The following is a 22,884-nucleotide window of genomic DNA, read 5'->3' as shown; positions in this document are numbered from 1 at the left end:
CAAACGTCCTAAAGGCAGCTACACACCGGGCCGATGATCGTCCGTCGGACCGTCTGGCGAGGTCGGTGACTCGAGTCTGGTCGGTGTGTCCCGTGCCGTCGTCCGTCGGAGGAGCCGTCGGCCTTCATTTGGGCCGACCCGACATGCTGAGTCAGAGACAGGGCAATCGGGGGTCACCCGGAAACGGCGAGCAGGATGAGCGTGACTAGAGTCTCTCAAAATCTGACGAACATCTGTTAAGCTGACCTTTGTTGATCTGAAATGAAGACAGATTCAGCAACTGCACGGCCTATTTCTCGCTTAAAATGTTTTCAGAAACACGTTTCGGTGAACTATTTTAGTACAATATGAGATCGTATTCTGAATGAGTCGCCATCAATGGCCGGTTGAAAAATCCAAAATCCGGAAGCAGCAGCCAGACCCACGTGACGCGATCGTCCAATCAGCTGGACGACACTACAGAGAACGCCGCCTGCTGTTATGGAGACGTATTACGTCTCGTCTCTTCGGTGTGTTCCGAGGCACTTTTTCTTTTACCAACTCGGGGAGACTGATCAGTCCGACGGTCGGCCGTCTGGTTGGTCTGTAACGGCCTTAAGACACAAAAGGACCCACATGACAGCACAGACAACGCAACATCCCAGTAGCACGAGCCCAGGTCGCTACAGATACCTCATCTCATACCTACTCAGTCTTTTGAAATGTGGAAAGAGAAGGGCTGTGATTTGTTTTATTTATAGTATCAAATCATAACAAGAGTTATCTCGAGACACTTTACAGACAGAGTAAGACAAAGCCCCAATAATTCCCTCAAGAGCAAGCATTAGTGGTAGCTATTGCGACAGTGGCGAGGAAAAACTCCCTTTTAGGAAGAAACCTCGGACAGACCCAGACTCTTGGTAGGCGGTGTCTGACGATGCCGGTTGGGGGTGTGATGAACAGTGGCAGTAATAGTCACAATAAAGATAATGGAACAGTGACTACAATGGTAGTCGTAGTAGTTCATGTCATAGTAGGGCACAGCAGGGCATTACGGGGTGTAATGTGGGACAGCACAGCATGGGTGGACGCGGTAGGACGCAGCCGGACACTGCAGGGAATCGCAGAGCATAGCAGGGTGTAGTAGGGCCACAGCGACAGCTGCACCCAAAACCCAGGTCTTGGTGCCACCCTAATCCAAGGCGATATTCTGGGTGAAGAAGAAACATAAGGACTCCGGGGAGAAAACTCCCCAGAGCTAGGTTAGTAACAAGCATTTCTGGGAGAAGGATGCACATAAAAGGAACAAATGAAAAGAGAGATGAAAGAGCAGCTCATTGTGTCATAGGGAGGAAGGACATTCTCCAGCAGTCTAGAATTATAATAGCATAACTAAGAGAGGCAGGCTAAAGAGAGGTGCCGGATCGGACTTGAACTCTCCCCTGCCGGAACGGGCTGTACTTCCTGCCTCCCTCTACTCTCACTATATTATTGATTATATGATAGGTAGATCTATTCTATAGTTGGAAAAAGAACGTAAGGACTGCGGGGAATAAGCTCCTCGGAGCTATGTTAGTAACAAGCATTTCTGTGACACGAATACACACACACACACACGCTGCGACTCATTACTCCCTAAGTATATGTAAGCTTTCTATGTGGAGAAGCAGAGATGGGTCGGGGTGCGCCATGATTGTGGCTACACACACATCCTCGCCGGTCTAGGCGTACGCTGCAACTCCTCATACCCTAATATAGTAGGCTTTCTATGAAGAGAAGCTGAAATAGGGAGGCGGTGCGTCATGACTGTGGCTACACACCTTCCCCCTACACACCTTCCCTCACCGGTCTAGGCAAACGCTGCAACTCCTTACTCCCTAACTAATTAAAGGACGACTCCTGCAGATTTCCCTGCAGAGTGACACACCACACTGAGGGGGTTTAGAGTCGAAGGGGAGGGACGGGAAGATCTGGACTGACCTGCCTGCAGAACACACAAGCATTTGAAGAGAGAAATCTGTCAAAGCTGTAAAACCTGATGGTGGGAATGAGTGGGGAAGTGGGAGAGTATGAGCTACTTCTTCGTAGTCAGTGTGTTTAAGCTACAGTAGGTGGCGGTCGGCACGGCCCCAGTTTTGGAGAAGCAGGCCGGAGTACCAGTGTCAGTTTAAGTGGACGCTATATTTAGAACATTTCCAGCGCTTTACCTTGTCATCAGACAGCCCTTTACGACGGGGAACTGGAGCCGTTATCTCTGCTCTCTTCAAAGCCGCCAGACTCCTTTTGACGGAAACGGTCATTTGACCTTGCAGAACGCTGCTCTACCGCTGCCTCCATTAATGTCAGCACGTCTGTGTTATTGTTTGACTTTGGTGTTAGTTCAGATTCAACAAAAGTCACACAATAACACAAACTAACTGACCGACGGAACATATTCTAAATATAGCGTACACTTAAACTGATGTAGATGTCTTAGGTGCCTAAAATCCATTTAGCTGCTGCCAAACGGTCCCTTTCAGATTTGACCCTTATCAGCAAAAGTTGGTTTCTTTCAACCAAAATTTCAGACAAATAACGCAGCTTGTTCCACGCAACGCTCTTCACAAGTAAAATAAATGATCAGCCCCCTACGTTCTTTAGATTTGGATGTTTTTTACGAAAGAATGTTTAAAAAAAAAAAAAAGTGACAAAAATGTCCTCAAAAGCTTCAAAAACGTGGGGGGGGGGAAACGTTAAAGGCGCAGAAAATATTTTACGAAAAAAAAATCGCAAGTCGCAGAGGAAGTGAGGAAAAAGGGTCCTAAGTGTTTCCACGGTGTATTTTCTGCACGTACATGTACAGTATTTACGAACACGCAGCTTGAGTTTTCCCTCTTTTTTTTCTGTTTTTCAGGGCAGCGACTCGGCGAGCAACAAGAGAGCCGTGTGTGTCATGGCCGTCCTGCTGTTCATGACGTTCAGCTTCGGACCCGTCAGGTATCCTCGCATTGTCCTTGGGTCAAAATGTGTCAGATTTGACCTGTTTTTAAATCAGAAATATGGCTTTCTTACAACCAAAATAACATGGATACGTGCACGTTTGTATGGAAGCCATACAACATTCTTCGCAGGTACAATTGATGATTACTTTGAAAAAAATGGTTTCAAAACATATCCTGACTAAACTTTGACAGATACCAGTCTGTGATTCACTCTACATCCTCTGATCTCAACTATTGGTCACAACAATTCATAATTTCTTGCTTTTGTTAACTCAAATATTAGGTATAATGTCATATAAATTAGGTTTACTGACCGTGAATTTTAAAAAGCGTTGAGAAAAGTGACAAAAAGTGTCAAATGCACTGAAAAAAAGTGCCAAAAAAAAAAAAATCTATTTTCTAATTTTGACCTGGATGGGAAGACAACACGAGGGTTAAAACCCAATTGTTTTCTCTCCCTTTTTTGTGGTATATTTATCCAACGATCTTTTATACTAAAGATGAGTGCATTTCAAGCAGCGCCAATGGTGTGAAACGCTACACACTTCCTGTCTCCTAAAGGGGCGTCGCCTCCGTTTTTGGAAAAAAATTGGAAAAATCCAACCTTTAAGGACACCTATTGTCTTTGTGAATGAATAATGTATCGTAAATAAATAAATGTTCCTCTTTAAAATACAGGGGGCATAAGTCAGTACACGCCTATGTTAAATTCCCATAGAGGCAGGCAGACTTTTATTTTGAAAGGCCAGTTATTTCATGGATCCAGGATACTATGCATCCTGATAATGTTCCCTTTATCATCACATCCCCTTCACCATACCTAGAGATGGGTACTAGATGGGGTACTTTCCATAAGATCATCTCTCAATGCAAATCAAACCAGCTATTAGGCTAACTGAAATACAACCATGCCGATCTCTAGGTATGGTGAAGGGGATGTGATGATGTGGGGACCAAGGGAACATTATCAGGATGCATAGTATCCTGGATCCATGAAATAACTGGCCTTTCAAAATAAAAGTCTGCCTGCCTCTATGGGAATCTAACATAGGGGTGGACTGACTTATGCCCCCTGTATTTTAAGGAAGAACATTTATTTATTTACGATACATTATTCATTCACAAAGACAATTGGCATCCTTAAAGGTTGGATTTTTCCTAAATTTTTCAATTAAGGCATTTTTTTTTTTTTTTTTATTCCTCTTTTTAGTCAACTGTAACAGGGTTTCCAATACTCATGAGCAGCACTGTACCTGTGTCCTTTTTTTTATGTTTTATAAATCAATAACCTCTGCGGTTGTCCTTTTTTGTATTTGTTAACGCGTCCGTATTGTCTACATGTGTATGCGCTAAAAGGATCTTCCAGGAGCTCCCGGAAATCCTGGCTATCATTACATGCTCATACAAATTACATTTTTTTTTTTTTTTTTTTTTTTTTTTTTTTAAAAGCCGTACACTGCCACGATGATTTTAAAATCAAATCATCAGTCCCACAATGTGACTTTCTTGAAATCTACGAATTCAAACGATTCGGTTCATTTGAGGCGAGGAAAGACCTGCAGCAGGTAATTAAAACAGCCCAGAGAACCATTGGTGCCCCTCTCCCAAGCCTGGAGGACATATACTCCAGTAGGCTGCAGAGAAGAACCTACACACACCCTGGCCGTATCCTGTTTGACACCCTACCCTCAGGCAGGCTCTTGGGGTCATGAGGGCGCGGACAAACCGCATGAGAAACAGCTTTTTTCCCAGAGCCATAAATAAGCTGCTGAAGGGCTAAGCTGGACTTGAACCAGAGCTCTCTGACTCGTTCTCTCCCGCAGCATCGCGGACAGGAAGCTGTCGGGCCTACAGGACGGTGTGGTGTCGTATACGGGACGACGGCTGCTGGAGTTCGAACAACAACAACAACAACATCAGCAGCAGCAGGCAGCAGCTCGGCCTCGGAGCAGAGTGGAGGACAGAACGGAGACGGAGGAGGACGCGGGAGACGAGGCTGCGGAGGCCTTTCAGTTCAGGTGAGAAGAATCGGACAAAGCAAAGGTTGAGGTTTCACTCGGGCGACATTCAGTTCATCAGCGTTTCACAGTGTTGTTTTAAGACAAAGCTCGCACACGTGAATTAATCTCGCATCATATTTGCTGTCATCGGTCTGCGTAATATTCACTTCCCTCAGCAGAACTTCGTCGTCCAAACATGTTCAGTTTTACACACGGAGTAGTCTCGCTCTGCCAGACCTTCCTCCACAGCCACGGGCCGTCTGCCTTGCGTGGGCCGCTGCTCCCTAAACGTTGAGCTCCGTGCGTTTTGGACATACGAGGTTCTCACACGACCGCGGCGATACGTAACTTTTCCGCGTTAAAATGTGCACAGAGGACTAGGTTTTAAAATACGCCCGGGACGTCTCACCTCTTGCACTTGTCTCGGAAGGTTTGGCGCGCAGAACAAAGTGTTCGTCCTCTGCCGCTGAGCCTTCGACGCGACGGCGTTAGTTGAAGGAACCGGTGAACAAGTCTCAGGAGAGCAGTCAGCAGTGAAGGGCTGCGGTCTGCTCGGCGTAGAGCTCGGTGACTGATTCATAGTCCCCAGATGACATGAGGCGGAACGTTCCCTCGCCGGGCTGTTTTCGTAGGGGAAAAAACAAAAACAAAAAAAAAACAGCCCGTCAAACACGTTTTACTGCACAGACTCATTCACTCGGCAGATAATCATCTACTCTGCAACCGTTAAGAAAGAAATGCCGACAAACTTGATTTCTAACAGAACGGGCTCGCCGACATCTTTTAACTGTCTCCACGTGTGGAACACCGTGTGGTTTTCTGCTGGAATTGAAAGCATCACTTCCTTCAAATGGCGGCGTGTACTTACTGTGTATTTCCCTGCAGATAATAAATACTCTACTCATCCCAAAGCCCGCCTACACATGATCCGCGGCAAAACCGCAGAGACAGAAACTATTTGCGCTGGTTAGGGGGTACATGGCTTATAAAAAACTGTTCAAAGGGGGAACATCGATTAATCTGTCGATTTATTTTTTCAATGAATCGGATAGCATTCATTTACATGACTCAATACATACTTGCATACATACTTGTTGTTTTAGTTAATAGTTGTGTAAAGGTAAGTAACCCAAAGAGCGCGCGCGCGCACACACACACACACACACACACACACACACACACACACACACACACACTTGGAGCTTATTACATATACCTATTACATATTACCGTCATTGTAGTAAGTGCAAGTTAAGTTCATTTGTACACTACATTTAAACACAGCTTAAGATGACCAAGTGCTATAAAAGAACTTTAAAATGAAATTTAAAAAGTACAACACACACAAATATATTTGTCAACAATAACTGATATGGGACAAAGCACAGAATATATACACGACAATAGACAGGGCTCTGGAGTGCGACCAAAATGTCTAAGGGTGCGACTAAGATTGTTCCCAGGTCGCACCGGTGCACCCAACGTCCTCGCATCCGCTGCCTCTCCACGAACGAAGCGATGTCGTTTATATCGATAGTTTAATGTTGCGTTACGTGACCCGTTCCTTCTGTAAAGCCATGCCTGTGTTTGGATCTGTCCTCTGCGCAGCCCCCCCCCCCCCCCCCCTCCCACTCCCATTCACTCACACTGCTCCCCTGCAACATGGAGAGACACAGCGCCGCCGGTCCAAACTGCTGACATTTGTCTACAGTTTTAATTGTTATTAACACAGCTGTATATTAAGTATGAGAGGGAAACCTGTACTGGTACCAGTGTTTCCGCTGGTAACTCTCTGTTATTGCGGCCGCCACGGCAAAAAACACATTAGAAGTTATTAAATGCAACTGACTTCAGTTGGTTGAGCAATAGCGTGTGAGACGGAGCCTGCTGGAACTGGGCGAGAGATGTGACCCATAGCCAGAATATCATAGTTCATAAAAATGCAGCACAGTGACGATACAGACATTTCATAGCCTACACAAGACGTGTGTAACGACGCTGACCCGCCAAAGCACATTCGACCCGTGCTGGACCCATTCATAATGAGTCAGCCGTCACTCTGTGAGTAACATACGCTTCAGTCCATCGCACTCCCCCTCTCTTCCTCTGTCTCCCTATGTCTTTTTTAAAGATTTCGGCCTTTATTTTGATAGGAAACCTCTATACATACCAACTGAGCTATCCGGGCGTCCTCCCTCTCTTTTAATCAGTCTGTTAGAGAGAGAGAGAGCCTTCATTTGCATGTGCTGCAGCTGTATATGTTCAAACTGGTAAAGGAAACCCTGTCTTTGCATTTTATTTTAATCACAATCTGTTTTAATAAAAGAGCTTGTGAAAAGTGGCTTTGACTTAAAACTGAACATTTAGCCCACTTTGTAAAAAAAAAATACAGAGCTATATATCGTGTATCGCCATTCAGCGTTGCAGGCGACGCGAGGAAAGATTTGGGTGCACCTAAATTCTGTGCTGGTGCACCTAAATAAAAAAAAGTGGCGCACCAGTGCAACCAAAGCAAAAAGTTAGTCTGGAGCCCTGATAGATTGAAAAATGAATGGGCCCCAAAAAAGGCGAGTGAGTAAAAACGTGTCTTTAGTCTTGCAAACTATACCACCCCTGCTTTACTACTGTTATTAACGAGCTAACGCTAGCTTGTCAAGCTGGATAAGGAGTAAACGCCACAGCAGCACCAGAAGAGCTACTGGAGGGACGTTACGTTCCTCACTTCAAAACGGAACCCAAGTAGGATTGTGTAGTGACTTCACCCTGCTGTTGAACTCCCGTCCTCCTCATCAAGGACTCCCAACATGTTTACGTTTCAGGTGCTGAATCATCACCGTGGTGCGCCCGTGCCGTGCCATGTCGCTTGTGCTTATCTTGCAATTAACGCGTTTTTTGATTTATTTAGTGTGAAATGCTCCCACACCTCGGATGACTTGGGTCGTACTGATTTCCCTGAGTCCGCCGTGTCTTTCAGAACAACGTTACGGGTCTCTCCGGTCTCTCTCCGTATTTCAACCCGGTCTCACGGCGGTTCGTGTAAACGTCACGTTATTTTTTATCTATTGATACGTGTTCACGGGGAACTTTTTATCGATTCGTTGTTGCAGCCCTAGGGGGAACATTATTGAAAAAAGCTTGAGAACCTCTGGTTTAGATCAGACGCTCCACTGTTCTGCTACAGACGTTCATGGACTCACAGCTGTGACTACGTTAACATGCACATACTATTCCGGTTTTTGCCCTTATTTTAAAAAAAAAGGCGATATTCCGACTAGGCTGTTTACATGGCTAATGGAAGTGAATAGTCCACTAAATTTCCCGTTTACATGCAGCCGTGCGAAATAGGATTCTTTTCAGAGTTTTCGGTGGCGGACTTGTTGGACCCTCTTTCATTCCTTCAACCAGCTTCTTGGAAAAAGGTCGGCGTTGCGATGTTGATACCTGTTAATATCCAAGTCTTTCACAATGTTTAAAAGGTAGCTGTGTTTCTTCTCCTTTTTCTTTTGGCCATGCGTCTCTACCGCAGCCTTGCAAACTGTTGGCTGGTTGGTTTGTGTACAGTAGCCGACAAGTAGTAAACTGTCCCAAACTGCGGGTAAAAACCCTGATTGAGACGCATATTCTGAATGCGCTGTACACATGTCCATAGAATGCTTCTAAAACACGAATAATACCAGAATATCCCAAACGTCTTAATCCGAAAATTGTGTGTCTGTGTAGGAACCTGAGCGATGTGTTCAGTGACATGAAGGATCTGGTGCTGCAGGACATCGACCGATACTTCAGCTCCTCAGACTGCAGACAGTTCAACCGCTCCGAGTCTCTCAGGTCAGTCCAACGCCCCAGCTGTTAAAATCCAACTTTCATCAACTGGTTTGTGTTTCTCCTTCTCTGATCCTTCTTCGTCTCATTCTCCTTCAAATCCTGCTTCTTTTTTCTTATTAACAAAGACTTTATATAAAAACATATTTTAACACACTTCTAACTTGCAGTCTGTACAGGACAGGTGATTGCTTTATGATTTCAGCACATGCTTTTCAGACGACGATACATTTCGGACACATTAAGTTAAAAAAAAAAGGACCTGCAAAGGAAACCCAGAAGCCCCTCGAGGGGGCTCGGCATGTTGGGTTCCCTACAATTCTAAAACAATACATAACATGAAGAGGAAAGAAACAACATACAGCTAATGAAATGGAAAAGTGACCGAAGAATGAAATGAGGAAAGAAAACAAAGAGTGAAGAAAGAGAGAGAGAGAGAAAAGGGGAAAAAAGAATCAGTTAGTTGAGCTTACACATTAAAAAGGCAATCATAAGCCTGCAGTGCTGAACGTTTGCCCCCCCCCCTCACGAAGGAGGGACGGAACGTCTTCCGGGTTCAAGTGAGGAGTCCAGGAGCCATCAAATAAGATCATGTCATTGCCTTTGTCTCAGTTTAGTGTTTCTGGCTCTCCCCACATGTACTTCAGGCTGGCAGATGAGCTGAGGGGTTGGGTCCACCGACACCAGATCGACAGGAAGAAGTCTGGAGGAAAACCAAAAATCGCCAAGAAGGCCAAAATCGCCCAGGTTCAGTACACATCCTCTTCTCCCTGTTAAAGCTGACGCTGCTTTTTTCCTCTCTTTCATAAGCCTGTTTTTATGTTTTTTTATAAACCAGAGTTTTTTTTTTTTTTTCCATTCAGTTTCTTGTTTTTAAAGTTGCTTTATAAATAAAACTGCTTTTGCGTATGTTTGTGAGAAACCTTAACGTCGGAGGTTTTAGTGTCGTATGTTCCAAATGGGTAGAATGCAGTTGCTATTGAATTAGCGTCCCTTAGAAAAGAAACCTGGATCGTTGAAGTTGACGTTAACCGTGTTTCCGTGTCACTTTGTTGTTGCAGAAAGCTCAGCTGAGGAAGACCAACTTCTCCAGATACCTGCCGGTTCAGGCTCACCGCTCCTTAGAAAGGTACGGCACGCAGTTCCTTAGTTGCACACTCCTGTAATGAGTTACAGGAGTTTCAGTCCGAGTGTCAAGAGAAATGCAAAGCTCTGTGAAACTGAAACCACAAATCTGCACTGAAAATAAACTGGTTGGTTTCTGTCAGCTGTGTGGAGAGAAGAAAACCCTTTACTTGAAGGCATCTACATAAGGGTGACATGACACTGTCACGTGTTCATGACACATGAACCATAACGATGACTTTTCATGACAAAAACTGAATGACACTTATTTAAAAGAAGCTTTATGTCATAAACGTTTATAATGTTTTTTTTTTTTTTACCTTTTATTCATCCAGGTAAGTCGATTTGAGAAGAATTTCTCATTTGCAACGACGACCTGTCACATTCACACCTGGAAGCCGCCCGGTACAACCGCAGTCTGATCTGCTGAGCCACTGAGCAGCTCCACTGGAGCGGTTGGAGGTTAAAGGCCTTGCTCAAGGGCACCTCAGTGGTGGTAATGAGGGAGGGACACTTTTCCCGACCCAGATTTTATCCTGCCGGTCTGGGGGTTGAACCGGCGACCTCCCGGTCCCAAGCCCCCAAGCTTCCAAGGATGTCCATGTTTAAAAAAAATAGTAGGAAGGTCCTACTGGTTCTACTCCCTACAGTGTCCCTAAGTGTATATATAATTATTGTATTCCATAATTACTTGGTAACTATGGAAACGAGAACCACAGCTGATAGTTGGATAAATTAGTACTTAATATTGACGTTGAACTTGTTGTCGTTGTTCCTGTCTGCAGTCAGCTGCAGGTGCTTCCTGGTCCTGAGGTCACCTACAGCGACTTCATGGACGCCATCGACCGCCGAGAGGACACTTTCTACGTCGTCTCCTTCAGACGGGTACGGCACACACACACACACACACACACACACACACGTTCCACCAAAACATGTTCTTCTCCATAAACAACATGAAATCAAGGAGAGGGTTGACTTTTCCTGCTCCAGATTTCCCGCCGTGGTCAGAAAGAACAGAGGAGACACTTCCCTTCTCTCACTGTGACTCTAGAGTCGCTACTCGCGCCATAGCCACATATGTAGGCGACGCCTACGTGCAGTAATCCTGCTGTCTAATCAGAAGCTTGACATGCCACACCTGTGAGGTGGATGGAGTACCTCGACAAAGGAGAAGCGTTCACTAACACAGATTTAGACAGATATGTGAACAATATTTGAGAGAGAGAGAGGCCTTTTGTGTACATAGAAAAAGTCTTAGATCTTTGAGTTCAGCGCATGAAAAATGGGGGCAAAAACATACATAGCTCATTTTTGCTTTGTTTACATTCATCTTAATAAATATGGTTTTCTTTAAACCTTATAACACCTTGTAGTTTAAAGTGTTGATGCAACTGTGTCTTCTCTGTCTCTCTCTACAGGATCACCTCTTGTTACCGGCCATCAGCCACAATAAGACCAGCCGGCCCAAAATGTCTCTGGTGATGCCGGCCATGTCCGTGAACGGTGAGTAGAGCCAACTGCAAATATTCAAACTGATGGTCAGAATGTAAATAAATGGTTAGATTATCCAGGAGACACTTCTGTGTGTCCGTGTTGTGGTCGGGATGTGATTAAAAGAAATTAACATTAAAAAGATTCATTTATTGATTTTATTTTTTTATAAATCGCCCCAAAAAAACAAACCTCTGCGGAGTTTGCCACAGGGGAGACACGCAAAGAAACGCAGCGGGCATGAGGCAGAAAGTTGGGACCGAGTCAACTTTTGGAGAAACCCAACCCCACATCGCGCTGCAGTGACTTGGCGGTGCGTTTTGAGGCGGTGTGAGAGTCCCGTACAGGAAACGGGGAAACACCACTGCCTCTATTGCTGCCACAAGCTCAAGCAACCAAACGCAAGCACCAAACTGCTCGGGAGTTTGTGCATACCTGCAAACTAGTCGCTTTTCGGCGAAAATTGCCGTTTTGAATGGAAAAATGTCATCAACGTGAATCGTGTAGACCCGAAGACTTTTTATTTTGGGGGTGGGGGGGGGGTCCGAGACCCAGTGGTAATACGTCACCGGCACGACCGTTATCTACCGGACCGAATAGCAACGCAGATTTCGGTGCCTTATTTAGGTGCCACTTAAATGCCTGCTTCTCTCTGATGCTCCGAAAACGGACGTTAGAGGGAACTGAAACATCGCCGCACGGGTCACGCTAGTCAACACTCCACTCGACAGCAGCTAACGTTAGCCTACCTAAAATGCTGACCGCTAAACGGCGCGAAAGTGTGTCTGTATTTCACTGTAGAGGATTCCAACAACAGACTGTAGCTGCCGTTGTCTGAAAAACAACACAGGGTTCAGTACCCTCTGTCGCCTTTCTCTCTCTTTTTTCCTCCAGAAATTGAAACTGCCTTCAAGTGCCGTCGGAAACGTCCAGATCTACAAACGATCTGACTTGATCTGCTTGTGCTAAATTGGGGAGGGGGGGGGGGGGTTAAAGAACACAACAGGACGTCCCACAGATGGGCCGTGTCAGTGGCACAACCCTGCAACAAATCACTGAAAACGATGTTGTACTTGTTTAGGTCTATTTATGTTAAATTTGTCTCCTTTTCTTTCTCCCTCCTTCCTCCTTACCCCTTCTTCTTCCTGCCCTCTCAACCCCATCACTCCCTCCCTCCTCACCCGTCTTCCCTCCTTTCCTCCCTCCCTCCTCACCCATCCTCCCTCCTTCCCTCCTTTCCTCCCTCCCTCCTCACCCGTCCTCCCTCCTTCCCTCCTTTCCTCCCTCCCTCCTCACCCGTCCTTCCTCCTTCCCTTATTTCCTCCCTCCCTCCCGTCCTCCCTCCCTCCTTCCCTCCCGTCCTCCCTCCCTCCTTCCCTCCCGTCTTCCCTCCCTCCCTCCTTTCCTCCCCTCCTCACTCCCTCCCTCCTTTTCTCCCTCCCTCCTCACCCGTCCTCCCTCCTGTCCTCCCTCATTTTCTCCCTCCCTCCTCACCCATCTTCCCTCCTCACCCGTCTTCCCTCCTTTCCTTCCTTCCTCCCTCCCTCCCTCCCTCCCTTCTTTCCTCCCTCCCACCTCACCCGTCCTCCCTCCTGTCCTCCCTCATTTTCTCCCTCCTTCCCTCCCTCCCACCTCACCCGTCCTCCCTCCTGTCCTCCCTCATTTTCTCCCTCCTTCCCTCCCTCCCTCCCACCTCACCCGTCCTCCCTCCTGTCCTCCCACATTTTCTCCCTCCCGTCCTCCCTCCCTCCCTCCTCACCGGTCTTCCCTCCTTTCCTTCCCTCCCTCCCTCAGAGAGTCTCTATAACTCCTCTCAGGGTTACGAGATGATGATGCAGGTCGACTGCGAGGTCATGGACACCCGCATCGTCCCCATCAAGTCCTCGGCCGTCCCGCCGTCTCTCCGCGACCCGCCTCCCCCTCCCCCCTCCTCCCACCACAACCACCATCACCACGGCAACCACACCTCGCTGCGAGGGCGCCACCACCACCATCACCCCTCGCCCTCCTCTCCGTCGTCTTCTTCCTCTTCGGGTCAACCTTTACCCGCCCGCCGACGGACAGCGGAATATTTAATCAGCCAATCAGAAGGGGTCTGATGAGGCAAGAAGGGAAACGGGAAGATTAGTTTGATGGTTAAAGGAAACCTTCAAACCTTGGGACTGACATCTTTTAAAAAACATATCTTCTTCATCCCGCCGACAGGTAACAAATGCACATCTTTTCTGTCTGGAAAAGTTTTCCGGGAACCCGAAAATTCAAGAAAAACTCCACAAGCACCCATAAAAGGATTTGAATTAGTAACTCAAGTTGTTACCGTCACTAAACGCAGCCTCCTCGTTCAGATTCTGGGGTTGACACCTTAAAAAAAGCTTCTATAGAAGATAATGTCCTAATATATAAGAATATAACGTCGGATGCGGACCCGGCAGCACAGCGCACTAAGAAATAATACTGCGTTTTAATATTTAATTGTGAAAAGTGTACAGTTTGAATGAAGCGTGGAGGACCGGAAGCTGTCGCAGCGGTTTCTGTCGGTGCCCAAGTGATTTTTCGTCATCTTGGAGCACGGTCTGTTGGCTTGTTTGAGTTTTTAAGCTCCGTGACAATCCGTCACCGCTCGTCTCGGCGCTCAGCATGTGGAAACTGGTTCGGCCTGACGGGTGGCGCTGCGGAGATGCACCGTTTTTAAAGCATAGACTGTGTAAGTGGAGCCAAAACATCTGGTGGCATCTGCCAAAACAACAAAAATCGAATGCCTGCTCGACTCGCCTCGACTCTACTCGCCTCACTGTGCGTCCGTTTTCCATTGCAGATTTTAGTACCGCCTCAGCGTGGCTGGTCGTCATAGCGGCGCCGCAGTAAACTACCGTGACCTAACGCGACACACACACACACACACACACACACACACACACACACACACACACACACAGAACGTCGAGGATGTGTTGTTGTTGCCAGAAGACACATTTAGTTTCAAAAGAAGCTGGAGGCAGCAGAAATAAACACAGCTGGCTAAACTATTTAAAAATGGCGGGTTTGTTCAGGACGCCCCCCTCTGTCGCTTTCACGTCACCTTTTGGTATCGGCTCAGCTCTAAAAAAGTACCCGTTAGCAGGTACCAGGGACTTTATTTCGTAATGGAAAACCAAAAGAGGCGAGTCGAGCAGGTACCACGTGTTGGAAAAGCGCCATAAGGACACGTCAACTACATTTCTCCCAAAGATGATTTCTGTCATTTTCATGATCACGCTGATGTTTGTTCAAGTGTTCATTTGTCTGATCAGTTTGGTTTTTATTAGTATTTGATGCTATAAAAACAGGGGGAAACATCATGATTGACAGCTGGGATTGACTCGGGATTGGTCGGGCCGGGTATATGGGCGGGACTTTGATACTGCGGCTCCACCGCCCGATCACCCCACTGCACAGATTCTGGTTCCAATATTACAAGATGGCAGCGCACGTATCCGGGATGTTTTGGCTTCACTTTTGTACAGCGGGAGGAAATGGGAGACGCGTCCAGGCATGGGCCGGTTACCGGTTTCAAGGTATACTTGGAAAAAGTCACGGTTTCAAAACCACTAAAATTTACTGCGGTATGATCTGGTTTTTTTTGTAAGTCGACAACGCCAGTGTGCAGTAAGTTAAAAAATAAAATATATTGTGTTCAATGGTGAAAAAAATTTGTTGTTTTTTACCCAGACATTTCAAAATAATACATTTTAAAGCTGCAATTACAATACCGTGAAACAATGATATATCTTTTAAGGTTATCATACCGTCAGAATCTCATACCGGCGCATGCCTAGGCGCGTCATCCATCTGTGTATATACAGACTGACTGTGAGTTACTCTTAAAAAGGGAAGGTTTTCTAGACATTCAGATCAATATTTTTTTTTCTGCATTTCAACATCTGGGAGAGAAGTCTTTTGATCAGCAGTTGGCAGGTTAATTAATAATGGAAGCTTAATTCATGACTGTGCAGCTCCGGCAGGACGCACCCGGCCTCCACCGACGGTCTGGCTCGCAGCCGAGCCTTCTGTGGCGTTTGTACATTTGTGTAGTTGTGACTCTCGGTTGTTTTTAGACTTCAGGTAGAACAGGAAACATGTCGTCGGGATGCTCGACGTCTGTCTGCAGCTGGATCTTTAAGGAAATGTATCTACCGGGTCTGGAGGAACGAGAGGAGGTAGAACCAAGGTTGGGCATCGTTTTTTGATTTTATTCTGATTCCAATTTCGATTATTCCTTTCGAATTCTGGTTCTTCTCGGTTCCTTTGGGGGGTGGAGTTGAAACGCGTCGCAGATTAGAGGAACATTTCATTTTGGTTCAATGGTGAATAAAAGTTTTTCACCGTAAAATAAAGCCACACTTCAGAGCGCCGCTTACTGTGCTGCGTGGCTGCAACACAACAAACGCCTGCTGGAAGCACGGCGGTCGCGACGGACTCCAAAACTTAAATTTGGAACAGATGATCAGATTCGTACCAAATTTCCCAAACAATTCCAATTAAGAAACCATTCCAATTAAGGTTATGTTCACACTTGGCGTCTTCTTTGAAGCGGCCAGCGTCTGTTTCACGTTTCTAATCCTGTGGAGTGAACCGTGTTTTCCAAAAAGTCCTGAGCGCTGTTTTAAAGGCCACCGCCGACTTGATTCCTGCAGCTCGGAGCGACTTTCTGAAAACAACGCCCTACGTCAAGCGCTTTTTTGACAGCCGACCAATGACGAGCGGAGTAGCCAGACCTGTCGTCTCCAGAACAACAAGAACAAACGGAGTTGGAGCACAGCGAGTTATACGATATGACCGGGTGCTCCGTGTTTTATCTAACGTTAGCACCTCTCGACACCAAGTGTGAACACAGCCTTAGAAATGATTCCATTGGAACTGTAAGTTTTGAGACGATTCCAAGTTGGACCCAGTTCTTGATGCCCAATCCTGGGTATGATAGATAAATACTGGCCTTGAGTTTGACACGTGGTTTAAATGGTGCCAATTAGCAAAAATGTCAACTAATCTATAGGCTAACAGTTGAAACCCTGCCCAAAAAGCAGCTTAGTAATTATAGAGCTAGAGGTCTTGCTTTTTAAACGTAACCACTTCAGAAGATCGCGAAGATCCGGCTTCATGTGGCGTCCGTCAGATTTATTATTCATGTTTATTTTTTTTTATATGTGAAAGAAAGATGTTCTTGTTTTGAATGGGGATTATTTAATAGTTGTAAATATCAGTGTTCCTGCTATATGTAGATACTCTGTTTTTGTCACCTTTTTTTATAATTTTTTTATTTCTTTTTGTCGTTTTGATCTTTTGACAACAAAAAGTAAAAGTAAAAAAAAAAATTAAAATAATCATACATTTTGCAGAATAATGAAGCTCGAAGGGGGTGGGGGGGGGGAGTGGGGAACCTACGTTTTTATTCTTGTGTTCAGTTTGGTGGACCAACCACTTCTCTCACTCTGTGCTCATAGTATGAACTCAGGATCTTCTGTCCTGGTAATACAATATATTTACGGAAATATATACAGAACCAACTTGTAGGGAGTTTCATCTCCTTCTCTAATTACAGTTTAGAAACCATCCCAGGAAACATAATTTCTGCCAAAACAAGCCACAATAAATTTTTTTACTTTGTAAAAAATGTCTCCAACGTTGAACACTTCCTGTTATTTTTCGTCCGATTTAAGAAATGTTTCTGATTTTCTTTGTTTCACACACACAAATGTGTTTTCCTTCTTGTCTTTGTTGTGTGGTTTTTTTTTTGTTTTTTTTTCACGTTTTGCGTATCGGATCTTCTCCTCGAATCTAAAAACTTTAATTGTTGAAATGACTCTTCATTTCAACAATTTTACACATCCCTTTACTTTGTTTTACTCCCTCTTACCCAGTCTCACAGCAGTTCGTGAAATGGTCACCGTTATTTAATCTATTGATTCCACGGACATGTTTATGTCGGGGGGGGGGGGGTGTTTCGTGGTGGCCAGCACGTTATTTAAACTAATGTATTTCAATGGGAAGCATCTTTCGTGTTCACAGCATGACCCGTTGTTGGGTCCCCAGAGACCGCGGCCGTCAACTTTCCCCGTTGTTCTTTTCCTAAACCCAACCGTTCCGTTGTTGTTACATTACGTTACATCCAAAGCGACTTACAATTGCTATATATCGGAGGTTGGACGCCTCTGGAGCAACTAGGGGTTAAGTGTCTTGCTCAGGGACACATTGGTTGATGTACCGCAGTGGGAATCGAACCCACATCTCCCACACCAAAGGCATGTGTTATATCCACGTTGTTGTGTCCCGCATGTGACCTTTCCTTTCCCCGTTCTCCTTTTCCTAAACCCAACTTCCCAACCTCCGTATAGATGCTTCCCATTACGTGCTGACCACCACGAAATAAATGAGACAAATGTGTCCGTGTACACGAATCAGTAGCTTAAAACTGTACGTGACCATTTCACGAACTGCCGTGAGACCGTGTCTCTTTAACTTCCTCCGCTTGATGGGAAATGCAACACTACATTGTTGGAGTGGCCCTTTTTAAGAGTTCACCCATTTTTAACGCAGCAAAACGTAAAAACTATAAAACAAAAGTCTGACAATCAAAGAAATGAAAACTTGAGGTTCACATATTTTCCATTTAGCAAAAGAACTACCTGAGTAGTTTGTGTTTGCTAATAAAAAAACGTGAAAATCAAGATTCAGTGGGAGAAAAGTCTTTTTACAGGCAGTTAAAGGGGATAGTTTGAGTGTTACGTACGAAGTGGGGTTGTACGAGTTACTTCTCTGTTGTCAGTCATTGTTGTCATTTAACCTCGCAGAACACGGGAGTTGCTGCTCTACCGCTGCCTCCGTCGCTTAGTTAGTTTGTGGTTTCTTCTTGTGGTTCTTTAGGCCCTGTTTACACGAATACGCTGGTAGGGTGAAAACGTAAAAATATTTGATCAGATGGGCCTTTCGTTTAGACGGCGACGGCGTTTTTGGGGCTTAAAAAAGTAAAACCACCCTCCAGAGTGGAACTCTTAACCCTTGTGTTGTCTTCCTGTCAACCTTGAAAAAAGACGTTTTTGGCGCCTTTTTTTCACAGTTTGTTTTTGCTTTTTCCAACATTTTAAATTGTTACATTTTTCTTCTACACATTTTCAGCGCTTATTTCTACGTCCCATATTTATCTACATATATATCTAGGAAGAGGAGAGGGAGAGAAGTAGAAGGAAGCTTCTACGCAGGCGCGTGGACTTGGTGGTGTTGTGTGGCAGTGCTTCACACTACCACCTAGCCACCTGGTGTGCATACTACACTGAATTGCACACACCTTTTGCGTCACCTATGCACTCAGATTTCCCCCCCCAAGTGAGAACGCCACGCCACTTTTGGGTTTTCTCTTCAGATCGTTTCCGTCTAAACATAGCCTTAGTGAATCCGAACTAACCTTTTCAAACAACAGAGTCACACAATGACACAAACTAAGCGACGGAGCCAGCGGTGGAGCAGCAACTCCCGTCTGCTGCGAGGTAAAATTACTGTTTTTGTCAAGAGTCTGGTGGCTTTGAAGAGAGCGGAGATAACTGCTTAAGTTCCCCGTCGTAAAGGGCTGGAAATACTCTAAATACTCTAAATGTAGCGTATTCTATGAATCGATTTTTGAATCGGTAGAGCTTGAATCGCGATACGAATGTAAATAGATATTTTTTGCACGCCCGTAACAACTTCAACACATCTGAACTATCCCTTTTGAGACATAGTCCGACTCATAACTCCTCCGTAATTTGTAGTTTTTGCTGATGGATATTTGTACAGATTAAAACAGACAAGATATAACACATTAATCAGCTTTAGAGCTGCTGGTAGGTAGATTCATTACACTTTTAACCAGGGTTCCCCTCTGTTTCCAGTCTTTATGCTAAGCTAAGCTAACCAGCATATTGAGCGGCGTACAGACGCGAGTTCGGTGTCGATCTGAACATCTAACTCTCGGCAAGAAAGCGAAGAAGTTTCCCTTTTTTATGTTTTTGTTTGTGAAGCTGTTTGTCCTCCAGCCCGCTGCACTGCACCGCACGCTGCTCCTCTTTTTAAAACAAAAGTGTGTGTGTGTGTATATATATATATATATATATATATATATATATATATATATATATATATATATATATATATATATAAATAAAAATACTTTGTTTTTTGTCTTTTTTTTTATACCGATTGATTGACTTTGTTACTTTTTTGTGTAAAGAAATGCAAAGATGGGAAAAAAGTGCATATGAAGTTAAATGTTGCTTTTTGTTCTCATGAAACGCCACAGTTCTTGTTTTAAAAAGAAAAACAAAGATTGTATGCAAATGTTTTGGGCAATAATGGTAATATCTCATCTGGTTGGTGGTTCTCAACGGACGGGGGGGATGTTGCGATAACGATAAAAAAACGATATATTGTGCAGCCCTAGAAAATATGCGATAACGTTGTTGAATATCGCAATAACGATAGCTAAAATAATGCAAATGAAATGAAATCATTCCCAACTTTCTTCTATTGAACATTGAATTGTATACAAAATGCACCACTAAAGAAAGTGACAGTTACATTTTAATGTGCCGCTTTCGACTGATATTCTCTTTCAACGAACACAAAAAAGTGCGTGTTGCTCCCAGGCGCCCACAAATTGACATTTTGATATTGAAAAGACGAACCTGAAAACCAGCAAAAAACAAAGTACTTTTGAGCTTTTTTGCTTTAAAAAATAACTTGGAACAATGACCAAAATATCAAAATAGGTGCATATTAATTTTCGATTGATGACTAATTAGTGAAGGTACTAATCATTTATGCGTTGTCCCTGTAAAAATAATAAAATAAAGTACAATTAAAGAAGTCAAAGTTGGCAGTTGTTCCTGGATGAGAGATTTCGTGAAGTTTCTATATCAGAAATTTGGGTTTCTTTCAACGATGATTAAAGTGGATTCGATGTTCAATCCACTTTATGCTCAGTACGCTCAGTAAGTAAAATAAATGATCAGTCCATTACTTTCATTGAATTTGGGTGTTTTCAATTTTATAGCATTTGAAATTTTGAAAATGTTGAAAAAAGTGACAATGTCAAAATAATCTACAAAAACCTCGGGAAAAAGTGAAGAAGAAAAAAAGCTTCAAAAATGTCAAAAGATTCATAAACATCGGAAAAAGTGACAAAAAAGACAAACGTAGAGATGTACCGATACCAGTATCGGTATCTCCTCCGATACTGCCTAAAACGCTAGTATCAGGAAGTACTGGAGTTAATGCACCGATCCGATACCACGTAATAAAGCCCTAAAGAATATCTATGTTAAAGTAGTTTATTTATGTTATTTTTCCGTTATAACTGACTGTCAAACTGCAGAATAACAGAAAGTTCTGGGCGTTCATGTTATCTATACAGGGATAGTAGTATACAGCTGTTATACATCACAGCATCCATACAGAGATAGTAGTATACAGCTGTTATACATCATATCATCCATACAGGGATAGTAGTATACAGCTGTTATACATCATATCATCCATACAGGGATAGTAGTATACAGCTGTTATACATCATATCATCCATACAGAGATAGTAGTATACAGCTGTTATACATCATATCATCCATACAGGGATAGTAGTATACAGCTGTTATACATCACAGCATCTATACAGGGATAGTAGTATACAGCTGTTATACATCACAGCATCTATACAGGGATAGTAGTATACAGCTGTTATACATCATATCATCCATACAGAGATAGTAGTATACAGCTGTTATACATCATATCATCCATACAGAGATAGTAGTATACAGCTGTTATACATCATATCATCCATACAGAGATAGTAGTATACAGCTGTTATACATCATATCATCCATACAGGGATAGTAGTATACAGTTCTTAAAACATAATAAAATATATGACACACTGGTATCGGCCGATACGCAAGTTCAGGTATCGGAATCGGTATCGGGAAGCAAAAAATGGTATCGGACCATCTCTACAACATTGAACAGAGAGTTGCACGGTCGACGGGAAGACATAACCGTAATTGTGTGAACGGTGAACTGGAGTTTCAGTTCTGTTCTTTGTGTTAAAGACAGAAAACCAATAAAAAAAAACTGAAAATGCCATCGTGGCGTTTGATTGGTCGAGGCAGAATGTGTATCCAGTTAAGAACCACCGACCCGATCAGAGTCCAGATATCGGATATATTCACTTGTTTCATGTTTGGTTTTTTACTATCGGACCTTTTTCAGAAAAGGATTTTCTTTCCCAACAGCACGCATGCTGAAGGCAACTATGTAAATACGTCTTTGTTGTTGTTTTGTTTTTTATTTAAATCTGTAAATACATCTTTCTAATTCCATCCTCCCTGATGAAATGACATGACACATTCAAAATTCTGCCTTTTATGTTTGTAGGAAAAGCGAAGCGTTTGATAAAGATATTATAATAAACTAACGCTCACTTCTCGTGTCGTTTTTTTATGGAAGTTGTTAATCCGTTGCAGTGTTTCTGTTGGTTTCATTATTTAAATTATCAGTCTAACCCATTTTATGCAAGTACTCCTTCCTCCACGTTGTCTCTGCTAAATAGCCTCTGGAAGGAACTTGTTTTGGTGGAACGTGTACGTTTAAAAGTAGCGCCCCCCCAAAACTAGAGATGTACCGATATCGGTATCGGCTCCGATACTGCCTAAAACGCTAGTATCGGTATCGGGAAGTACTGGAGTTAATGCACCGATCTGATACCACGTAATAAAGCCCTAAAGAAAAAATAAGTTAAAGTAGTTTATGTTCTTTTTCCGTTATAACTGACTGTCAAACTGAATAATAAAAGAACGTTCTGGGGCGTTCATTGTTTGTGTTTGTTCATGTTTCACAAAGAGTTTAACCTGAGCCAGACCGACATCAAAGACAGAAATAATATCACATCCATACAGGGATAGTAGTATACAGTTCTTAAAACAATAAAATATATGACACACTGGTATCGGATCGGTACTCGGTATCGGCCGATACGCAAGTTCAGGGCATCGGAATCGGTATCGGGAAGCAAAAAATGGTATCGGACCATCTCTACCCAAAACAGTGGTAGGGGAAACACCTTTTTCTACTGTTGGTTATTTTCTATTGTGTATTGTTTTTGTATATCATCCATTTGGATTTTTTGAGCTTGTTAAGCACTTTGGTCAACTATGGTTGTTTTTAAAGGTGCTGTATAAATTAGTACTGTCAAACGATTACAATATTTAATCGCATTAATGTCATAGTTAACTCACAATTAATCGCACATTTTTATCTATTCTAAATGTCCCTTGATTTCTTTTTGTCCAATTATTTTTTTTCTCATTTTAATGCTCTTATCAACATGGAAAAGTGGATCGGCTTGCTTTGCGCTTTTGTCGCCTGGCTTTGACGAGGGGGAGGGCGGAGAATTAGCGTCAGCTGTGTGCTCGGCCGTCAGC

At 43.9% G+C, this 22,884-nt stretch overlaps 1 protein-coding gene across 1 annotated transcript in view; it reads left to right on the top strand.

Moving 5' to 3' along the window:
* The window catches only part of atf6b (activating transcription factor 6 beta), a 28,102-nt gene extending 13,594 nt beyond the window's left edge, over positions 1–14,508 (top strand). Inside the window, exons 10-17 of the mRNA XM_078268564.1 lie at positions 2,873–2,955; positions 4,784–4,978; positions 8,681–8,788; positions 9,430–9,529; positions 9,844–9,911; positions 10,693–10,792; positions 11,329–11,413; positions 13,196–14,508. Coding sequence (XP_078124690.1) covers positions 2,873–2,955; positions 4,784–4,978; positions 8,681–8,788; positions 9,430–9,529; positions 9,844–9,911; positions 10,693–10,792; positions 11,329–11,413; positions 13,196–13,500 — 1,044 coding nt within the window. The 3' untranslated portion in view covers positions 13,501–14,508. The remainder of the gene's footprint in view (positions 1–2,872; positions 2,956–4,783; positions 4,979–8,680; positions 8,789–9,429; positions 9,530–9,843; positions 9,912–10,692; positions 10,793–11,328; positions 11,414–13,195) is intronic.
* The last annotated feature ends 8,376 nt before the right edge of the window (positions 14,509–22,884 follow it).

Source organism: Sander vitreus, chromosome 14 (assembly GCF_031162955.1).
Source record: "Sander vitreus isolate 19-12246 chromosome 14, sanVit1, whole genome shotgun sequence".
NCBI classification, from domain to species: domain Eukaryota; kingdom Metazoa; phylum Chordata; class Actinopteri; order Perciformes; family Percidae; genus Sander; species Sander vitreus.
The sequence above is the reverse complement of the archived record's forward strand: the minus strand, read 5'-3'. Positions and strand labels throughout refer to the sequence as shown.